Genomic DNA, 10,498 nt, shown 5'->3' with positions numbered 1-10,498 from the left:
TCGTGACCACGTAAGGGTGGGTACTAGGTAATTCATTTTTCTTTTCATTTCTATTTCAATTAATTGCAAAGAAATAAAACGAAGCAGGGATTTGCTGGTTGTGCACAATGTTTATTAACATCATAAGCTTTAAAAAATATATGCATTATAGATTACGTTACAGATGATCATTAAAGAGTTTTTTTGTTTCGCAGCGTATCGCTGCCTAGTATCTACCCTAGTCATCTGGTAACGCCAATTAAAAAGCATTTCCAGTAATAAATTTTAAAAACTTAGCTTCGTTCGAAGATATTTCAGAAACTATTAAAATTGAAGAAGGGAAATATATTTCAAGTTCAACTACAATCTCTTCTGAATGTTGGATAAAACTAATTTGAAAATTCTTCCATGCATAATAGGTGTTTCCACGTGATATGAAATAACAAGCCCAGTGAGGAATGATTTGCAAGATAAAACTGCACGCGTTAAGAAAACACGCAGCAAATGCTAATTATTGCGAAAATGGAGGAATTCCATTGGAGGCTGGAGGACGAATGAACCGGTCGGATTGGTCGACCAAGTGGCACACCTACCTTCATAGTTTATTCAAACGAATTCACTGCTGACGTAGTAGATCAACAGCTCCGATCATTTTCTCCTCTCGTGATCATGCTATCACGTTGAAAATATAGAGGAATTGGCCTTGATTTTTGCAATTTTGTATCTTTCTGTCGCTTACACAAGTATAATCCTTCGTTAATTATGCCTATTAGCAACTACACTGACGATGATCAATGATGGTCTACGTACCACCTTCCAAAGTCGTGTGATTCAGGATGGAATTGTAATTCCATTTTATCGAACTTGTAATTTCATACGAAACAGGTGTTTCATTATAAAACAAAAAACAGATGACACGTGGCTGGAAACACACTTTGACAATGATTCGAAATACATAGCAACAAAGGATCTTTGAAACAATCAATCATTTGAATTACTTTTTTATTTTAAAAATAACATAGAAAACGTGACCTTAATTTGTGCGAAGACTAAATAAATCACTACAAAATAATCTTCTACTTCAATTAACTGTTTCAAATTAAATAACACATGATCCTGAGTTTTAAATGCCTACTGTGCTTTGAAAAGTATAATATATGTATAAAACAAAAAAACATTTGATTAGTAATGCAATAAGAACATCATTTGCTTCGTCGAACCAAATAACATACAAGTATTTGAAAATAACTATGAGTCAAATGTTATAATATAACGGTTGAATAATCATTTCTAAAATATTTTATTCAAATTCATCTTTACACGGTTGTCTCTGTTATAATAGAATGACAAGAGTGAGCATACTTTGCATACCAAATTATTTAGTGCCAAGAGACTCAGTGTACACTGCAAAAGTTAACTTCCAATTTTTTCGAGCTATTTGAAATAATTGAAATCCTCCAATGGATTGATCTTTCAAAATAATAATTCTTGAATGGTGGTCTTATGGTATCCACCTGTCGCCAACTGGTTGGAAAGCGTGAACTCACCTTAACACCGTATCAGGGCTGTTTGTTCTTTGGAGGCTCGACTCCTCCATAATAAACATATTGGTCCTAGCGGTATTCCTTAACACACCCACCATAAGGACTCCTCCACGCGCACTTTCGCGAAGTGACATAATTTATGAACACGGCGCAAGGATACGATCTGGTATATTTTATTACCTACATTTACACTCTGGCGATGTGTCAATGATTATGAATATTCCACGAAGTATTATTATATATTTCAGTATTTTAGCCAGAGTGATAGAGATCTTAATTGAGGAGTGGTATTAATTAATCCCTGCGACGACATTCGTATATCGCCACGTGTTAAATGGATATTTCGGAATAATGACGGATTACTCTGAAGAATAATCATATCTGGATCGAAACAATACAATTTTCACGTTAATATTCACGATGACGCCACAATAATCTCGATGCTGATAAAAAGTGCATAACATACCTATATGTATGTATTTGAGCCTTATGCTTAAAAAAATGTTGATTAAATACGTATATACCAGACTTTAGTCGGCACTGACTAATTAAAAAAATATTTATGTAACGGATCAGATAAAAGTTACTTTAACTTTAGATTATTTGACGAATAAAGTTAGTTTTCTTATTCAATGAGTGAAGTTATTTTTTTTATTCGTCGAGCGTTTCAACTTCAGCGTCGAATGAATTTTTCAACTTTAACTTTTACTTTATTCAACGTCGAATAATTTTCTGGCGCGTATTCGAGCCACCGAGAACCGTCAATAGCCGATACTACATTGTACTACTGACCCGGATTAATTTTATTCGATACATGACGAACAATTCTTTTTAGCTTTTATTCGTCATTCGAATTTTTATTTAAATAAAATTGTTGCCCATCTTCGAATATCCATACTTCAATCCCCCACGTCCTTGATTTTGTTTAATTATTAGACTAACTTAAATGCCTCGCAAAATATTAATGATACAGGATGCTGATGGAACATAAATATACGTGTGCCCCAGCGATAGTAGCTCGTTCATGGTGCGATCCGCGCACTGGCAAGAGGATAACGTGAATATTAATGTGTTTGGGGGCCTTCCGGTATTTAAAAATGCAACGATTTAAAAAATTATCGGAGGCAAGGGCGTCCGGAGCCTTTTTCCAGTGGCGGGACGGGGGAGGGGGCAACTTTGCGATGATGGTAAAGAAAAATATACTCCTCTTGCTTTTCTTAACTCATTTTATAGTGTCAATTAAATTAAAGATTTAAAATCGAAATTTAAAAATATTCTCTATTTTTTAGTATAAACTTAATAAAGATCAGTTTTGAAAAACAAGAAATCTTCGTAGAGAAAAGACATAATTTTGGAAAAGCTACATTAACAGAATTATTCAAATCTATATAGGTATTACGTTATTTCATTAGGAATAAAAGAGATACACATTTTATGGAAAAGTAATTAAAATGTATTTGTTAAAAATTTATTTATCTGTTATCAAACAGCGAAAAAATAGGGTACCTGCGATATGTTTGAACCCAGTTAATAAACACGTTTATTATAAGTCTTTTTTCAATACAAAATTGTTGTCAATACAAAAGGGTAAAATGTTGGAAGCAGGCGGGCGCCAAACAGAATCCTTGCCCCGGGCGCTATACAACCTATTTTCGTGCCTGTCTTAGTATAGTTTTACTGGCCCACTATGTACTTATATACGTATTAATTTAAACAAGGGCTATAGGTACCTAGAATGTCCGCAACGAATCGATCACAAAAATGATCGATTTGGTATGGAATGATCCAATTAATTGTCTTCGAAAAGGGAAATTACGAAACCTGGAGATAGGCATATTGCTTTGGTGGAACACGTGGATTGATTAATTTTCAACATTTTTTCGGTTTGAAGAAAGTGATGTAGGTATACACTCGACGTAAAAAAAAAGAAAATGGCCGCCGCTGTTTAAAAGGTTAACAAAAAAAATAAAAATAAAAATGATAGTTTCAATCGGATATATATATATTAAATTTCCAATTTCCATATATGGAATAACTTTATTCCTTGACTTCACACGTTTCTTGTTGTACCTGGATATTTATTATGTGATAATGAAAATAAAAATGCAGATGTATACGAAACGTTGGTAAAAATATTGTAAAGATTTCATTAAAAATTGTTTTACAAATGCTAATGTTATCATACAAATTGGAGTATCCTCTGTCCTACAAAATTTGTTTAAAGAACGTGAAAATCATTGGACCAAAAACATATCGCCGAAATAACTGCATTCCAGCACAGGAACTGTTCAATGAAAAGCAAACAGAAAATACAGACATACACCGTTTGCTTTATACAATCCGGCCTGCTCGTCTGATCGAGCCTAGCCACGAATTGGAAATTTTCAGATATATGCAAAACCTGGGCCAACTGAAAAAGATCAAGCTATACGCTCTTTGAGGACGGAACGTCTGGTATTTGAATTGGTAATTCGTTTCGACCACTCGAAGGCATTGATGAATCCCGATGCTATTCAGCCACGCCAATTAACAAACTGTCGATATGTTTGGAAAGCTATGCGAGTTAGCGAAACATAATTTTAAAGAAATGATAGAAATAAGATTAGTCCTTTTAACGGGCTTTTACCACTAAATTGAAAAAACAAAGTGTAGGGGAGGCCGGGGCTAGTTTACTAATTTCTAACATTTCTAATTTTTATAAATAGACGTTGGTATTTTGCGGACTTGTAGCACACCAAAAGTTTACAAATTTCATTAGGTATACAGGCTTAATTTTTAAAATTGTTTTAATTGAGTCTAGAACGTAGTTTTCATTATATTTAGTGAGACGAATAAGTCAACAAACCCCGGCTGTGGGGTTAGTTGACAAATATAATGGGGTTAGTTGACTTGACATTTGTGTATCATGTATCATGTTTCCACAAAATATTCATGAGAAAACATCAAGCAAAAATTCATAAATAGTCGAAACAGAAATATTTACTTCCCTCCGACCTTTTTAGATTTTTCATTCTCACTGACAGAACTCGCAAGTTTCTGTCGCGGTGACACATTAAATGGCAAGCTGGTCATTCATATGCTTCAATATCGCGAATCGCAGCATAATTTATAACATAATACAACAATTAAAGGGAATTAGTCAACTAACCTCGTCAGTCAACTAGCCTCGGTTTCCCCCTATCCTTGCGAATTTCGGAAACCAGAATCAACGAACTTCATTTGAATATACTTCTTCTATTTAATTATATTCCACTTGTCAGAGTTAACAAAATAGAGCTCCACGTTCTATTTTGCTACAAAATTGAATATTTTCTATAATATTCGAGCGTAGATACATTTTCTTAAGGGGAGGTTTCGGACTAAAAATCGATTTTCTTTTTTATTTCATTTTTCGAATGTTCAACCTTTTAGGAATATGAGTTTAAAAGGATTTGTTTAAATTCGCAAAATTCCCGAAGTTATAAGCATTTGAGTAGCGGTAAATGCATGGGTAACACCCGGCCACTCGGCACTCTCGTAAAACTTTAAACGCGTATTTCTCGAAACAGTGTTCTCGAAATCGGTGGAACCTGTACCTCCAAAAGTTATTATCCGATTCGACTCAAACTTTTCTTGTTTTGAAGAATATACTTCTGGCTCGTGGATAGAGCAGTACAATTTAAAAAAATTGAAAATTTATAATTTTCAAAGGCGTTGAAAGGACGAAAAATATAGGGGAAAAGTGATTTCAAATTTCAAGGGTCGTTATTTTCTCAAAAATTCATTTTTTATTTTTTTTTCTGGTCTAGTCTACGAGCGAGTTTAATGCTCTTTAATAATCTGGCGTTATTTTTTATTTCAGATCAATGATTTCGGTGGTACAGGTTCCACCGATTTGGATGAATTTTTTGACGCATTGACTTTAACGACTCCCCAGTGCCATCTGCAATGAATAATTATAAAACAAAAAATATATTTCTATAGTGTAAGACATCCTTAATACAATGCAAAAAGTCCCGTTAAATTATATGTAGTAGTTTTCCTTTAATTAATTTCTAAATATCACCTATTTTTTGCGGCTCTAGACCGGAACAGCCCCTTAATAGCTACAAAACCTACACTAGAAAACCAATCACAAATAACACGTAGAAACACAAAAGCGGACATCAAATCACACATCAAATCTGCTGGAAGCTTCTCTAAATCATCAAAATGAACGATACTACAATTACCTATAATAAATTCGTTCAGCATACATAATACTAAAATCGGAAAATGTCACGTTCGACTCCACGACTAAAAAATTAACGAAATATCGAAAAACCTCCATTACCCTCCATTACGATGTAAACAATAATTAACAAACAAACTAATGCAATTTCCATCGAATGCAGGGTGATTCGCGAGGCGTTCGCATCGGTGCATAAATTCCTCTTTGATAAACAAAATGCTTGCGATGCTCCATCAAGCTCTGACTGTAAACATGTAATCAGGGTTGAATGAAAATCAGCGATAACGACGGGATGATGGAAAGAAGTACGATTCGCACGCGACACTTCGATCGGAGTGGTATCGCGAGATTGAAATGCGGATATGGATGAACAATTCACTGGCGTAGGGTAAACTCGGGTAAGTTCGTGGTACAGGTTACTCCGTGATACTTTTTCATTTACCTGTAACTCCAAATTGTCTGACTCAATTTAGATGGAACATACACTAACAGACAGCGTTGATCTTCTACTTTATGTTGTGGTAAAATAATTAGTCAATTGAAGGTAGTGTGATAGAGTGAGAGAGCATTTTGTTCCAGCAGCGCATTATTCGTGAAATTTTTCGCGCTGGTTGTGGACGATCGCTTGTTTATGTATTATATGTGCTTTAGAATTTAATGGAAAGTTCAAACTGCAAGTAGGTGATGGTAAAATGACACTTTAACAAGTCTTACTCTTGAAATAATTATACAATAAGGCATTAGTGTTATTTTTGCTTATGAAAAGTGACTAAATTCTTATTTTTCGTGTGCCTGGGACTGCGTTTCTGATTGTGCTGTTCGAGAAATTTTGATGGTCAATACTAGAAACAATGTTTCCTTACGTCTCAGAATCTAACGATTATGCACAAAATAAAAATAATATAAAATAATATGAAATAATATAAAATCATATAAAATATTATAAAATAATATAAAATCATATAAAATCATATAAAATCATATAAAATCATATAAAATCATATAAAATCATATAAAATCATATAAAATCATATAAAATCATATAAAATCATATAAAATCATATAAAATCATATAAAATCATATAAAATCATATAAAATCATATAAAATCATATAAAATCATATAAAATCATATAAAATCATATAAAATCATATAAAATCATATAAAATCATATAAAATCATATAAAATCATATAAAATCATATAAAATCATATAAAATCATATAAAATCATATAAAATCATATAAAATCATATAAAATCATATAAAATCATATAAAATCATATAAAATCATATAAAATCATATAAAATCATATAAAATCATATAAAATCATATAAAATCATATAAAATCATATAAAATAATATGAAATAATATAAAATAATATAAAATAGTATAAAATAGTATAAAATAGTATAAAATAATATAAAATAATATAAAATAATATAAAATAATATAAAATAATGTAAAATCATTTAAAATAAAGTAAAATAATGTAAAATAATATAAAAAAAGTAGCTGATGGCCATATCACGGGCTAGCGAGAACTATCACGGAGTTACCAGAGTACTATCACGGGGTAACCAGAGCTATCACGGAGTAACCTGAGTATGTCATGACAACTTAATTTTGTATATTTTCAATTAAATATACTTAGTAAATTTCTGTTAACCTATTATTTGTTTCTCTGATGTCTGACCTATCATTATATCCTAGACTCACTTTCAGAATATGTAAATATTAGCAGTTAATAGACAAATTCTAAAACTATCACGGACTTACCCGAGTTTACCCTACCTAGTAGCCGCTCTTGCGCGTCGATCGCGGCTGACGTGTCGTGTTTGCGCACGGAAAACTCGAGGTGCAATTTCAAGTGTAATATCACGATGGCGGTGAGAGGCTCGCCGTCCATAGGTAAAAAGAAAACATATGCTAATAGATCGACGGAGATCCAAGGGAACGTGGGACACATGTACGTGGAAAACCTCGCTCGTGCTTGTTCATCGTGGACGGTATTTGCATTATAACCGAGGGGGGCCAGGGACCGCTATCGTGTTCAAGCCAGCTTCGTTTAAGGCAAACGATTTTTCGCGGTGATACTTTTTATATGAACTAACCGATGTATCGAGTTTTTGTGTTAATTAAAAAATGTACAACATGGAGCATTATTGGCAGTGCTTGTCAGAATTGATTTATTTCTCTGCGATATTCTGTTGGCTCATTTTTCGTGGCGTTGAAGTAGTTTCTTGACGAATTAAATGATCAATTTGTGCGTTTAGGCTTCTTCGAATGCTAAGAAAAATTTTAAGATTAAGAGGAGTTTAGTGCTATATTTTCCTTTTGTAATAGTTAGTTAACGTTTGATGGTCGTAGTAGCATACATCTGTCAAGGTGTATACTTCTTAGGGCAGTTTAACGTGTTTCAAAAATTTTAATATATTAAATTACTTCTCATTTATCTGAATTCGCGCAACAAAGTACTGAGGATAATAGATTAAAGGAAAGCGCACCTTTAAATCCGGTGATAAATAATTTCCTAGGAAAATGGCGTTTCGAATGAAGTCACTGGTAACAGAGGTGAAAAATTTAAAAGAAGAAAAGCTCAGGGCTGATTCAATTTTGAACAAAAAACGCAACGAAAATTCTATATAAGCAGCTGCAGAGTGGAGAGGATGATTTACGAAACTGTGTCAGCCTGCACTTGTTTACGGCTTCCGTATGTCTGTGTTTATTATTTCTCGAGTGGATACAGCCGTTCCAAGTTCACGCTGTAACGGGAACGCTGTCGTTATTTTTCTCTACAAGACGAAACACTGAAAAGTATTCACAAACTCATAAATCGTCGGCGGTGAATTTTCAGTATCCTGTGATTTAACGAGTTAATATGGTTAGTAATCCGAGCGAATTGCAGCAAAATAGACGTAACGTTTGCAAATCATTTTTGAATAATAAATTACTATCAAAAAGTTCGAGGTCTTGTATAACATTGTCTGTAACAATTAAATCTCCTTTAAACAGAGAGCGAAGAAAAAATTAATCCGTGCAAACCATCGCGAAGTAAATTTTCAACTGTGTCGATATCAGTTCAAAACTAATCAAGCATACGACCAAGTTCGTTGCGAAGCTTAAGAAATTTGGTAATTACCTAACGCAATGAAGAACCTAAGTTACAATACTAAAGACAGGAAACTCGCCGAGGATGACAATGGGATCCATCAGAGGCTGGAACGAGTGAAGTTTGAAAATAGAATTTTATTAGCTACGTAGCAAAATACCTATTTACTTAAATATTTGGCTTCACACGATTACCAGGCTAAGTTCGTTTATATTAATATACAATATGTAAAGTGTGCCATATTGGATATGGGCAGTGTCCGTGGTAGTACGATAAACTTAATTCTCATACGACATTAACGAGATATAAATATCTATATAATATTTATATATTATTTTACATGCTAAAAGATAGTACGCTAGGCACTTGGCGTTTCAATGATTATAGATTAAAAAAAGAAGACTTACGGCGTATGACGGAAGCGCTCGCAGGAGATTCGAAAGCCGGACAGTGAGAACAAGGGAGAGAGGGTAGGGCGATAGATGAAGGTAGGCAACGACGGGGGGCGGAGGGGGGGAGAACGCGAATTAGGGGAGGCGGGGGTGAAAATAACGAGGACAAAGTACAATGCAGTGAAACCAGGGAACAAGGAGGAACGCGAGGAAGAAGAAATCCCGTCGGTCTCTTAGCTTCGACATCGCCGACGGTGGCCGTTCCTCCGCTTGTCGCGAGACTTTGATCTGCTCTAGTTTATCGGGTAGTAAACATTTTTTTTGTCGAGTAAAAAAACAACAAAGTTGAGAGTGAAGTAAACCATCGTTAAGAGGGGAGGAAAGGGGGGCATAAGACGGAGGCGCGTCCGTGGGTCTACGTGTTCTTTATACACACTTGGCAGCGACTTATTCGGGCCCTGAGGTTGCCCGCCTTCAGGGTCTGTTTCTCAGGCCTTTGGAACTGTTGCCTATCCTCGATGGTGGCCATCCAAAAGCTGAACTCGTTCGCGTAGTAATGGCAGTGTCCTTTAGCGCCGTTGCACTCGATGAACGGCGTCGCTCTGAAGTCCTCCAGACAGGATCCAGGGCTGGACAGGGACTGTCCGCCGCCCTGGGAGCCGGCACCCGTGTGCTGCAACGATAACGATGAAAATTAAGGGTTTCAGTCGTGAAGAACGAGGGCGTTAGAAAATAGGGGAGGCTCGAATGCTCCGTGTGCGCGAGGAACGCCACGATCTCAGCGTGTATTTATTTAACGACACCCTGCCGAGATTGTGGAGGAAAGTATTACAAAGTTTCCAACTTCTTTCGCTACAATTATTGGAAGAATTGAAGTTTTAGAAAGACAAAGGTTACACAACGTTGTTCCACAAGTTTCGTTCAAGTGTTCGTAACTAGACAGTCACAGGTAAATTGCTAAGAGCACGTTACTTGGATAGTACTTGAGCAACAAGTCTCGAACTTTTATTTGCAGGCTCCTGTTTAAAAATTTTGAAAGAGGAGTTCGTTTTCGTACCATAACAAAGCTGTATCCGATCCAAAGACCGGTCCATCCTCGTGGACAATCAGGAACGTTCAGTGATTGGCTGTGCACGGCTAGCACATTCGCTGGAACTTCGCAAACCACGCATCTGCGGATGAAGAAGTAAATTTTAATCATTATCGCACTCCATGACACGTGTAATATCGGTGGCCCGCGCTGAACTTTTTATTCAGGCCC

General features: G+C 35.2%; 1 protein-coding gene and 1 long non-coding RNA gene across 2 annotated transcripts in view; one reads left to right on the top strand and one right to left on the bottom strand.

Annotated features, from left to right (window-relative positions):
* Positions 1–5,924: 5,924 nt before the first annotated feature.
* Positions 5,925–8,003, top strand: LOC143365935 (uncharacterized). The gene is made up of 2 exons (XR_013084623.1): positions 5,925–6,121; positions 7,532–8,003. It is a non-coding gene; the product is annotated as an uncharacterized LOC143365935 (long non-coding RNA).
* Positions 8,004–8,962: 959 nt separating this feature from the next.
* The window catches only part of Col4a1 (Collagen type IV alpha 1), a 28,555-nt gene continuing 27,019 nt past the window's right edge, over positions 8,963–10,498 (bottom strand). The window contains exons 26-27 of the mRNA XM_076831261.1: positions 10,295–10,409; positions 8,963–9,910 (exon numbers count right to left, since the gene is read on the bottom strand). Coding sequence (XP_076687376.1) covers positions 9,653–9,910; positions 10,295–10,409 — 373 coding nt within the window. The 3' untranslated portion in view covers positions 8,963–9,652. The remainder of the gene's footprint in view (positions 9,911–10,294; positions 10,410–10,498) is intronic.

This window comes from Andrena cerasifolii, chromosome 2, assembly GCF_050908995.1.
Source record: "Andrena cerasifolii isolate SP2316 chromosome 2, iyAndCera1_principal, whole genome shotgun sequence".
NCBI classification, from domain to species: domain Eukaryota; kingdom Metazoa; phylum Arthropoda; class Insecta; order Hymenoptera; family Andrenidae; genus Andrena; species Andrena cerasifolii.
Note: the sequence above shows the minus strand (reverse complement) of the source record. Positions and strands in the feature narration are given on the sequence as shown.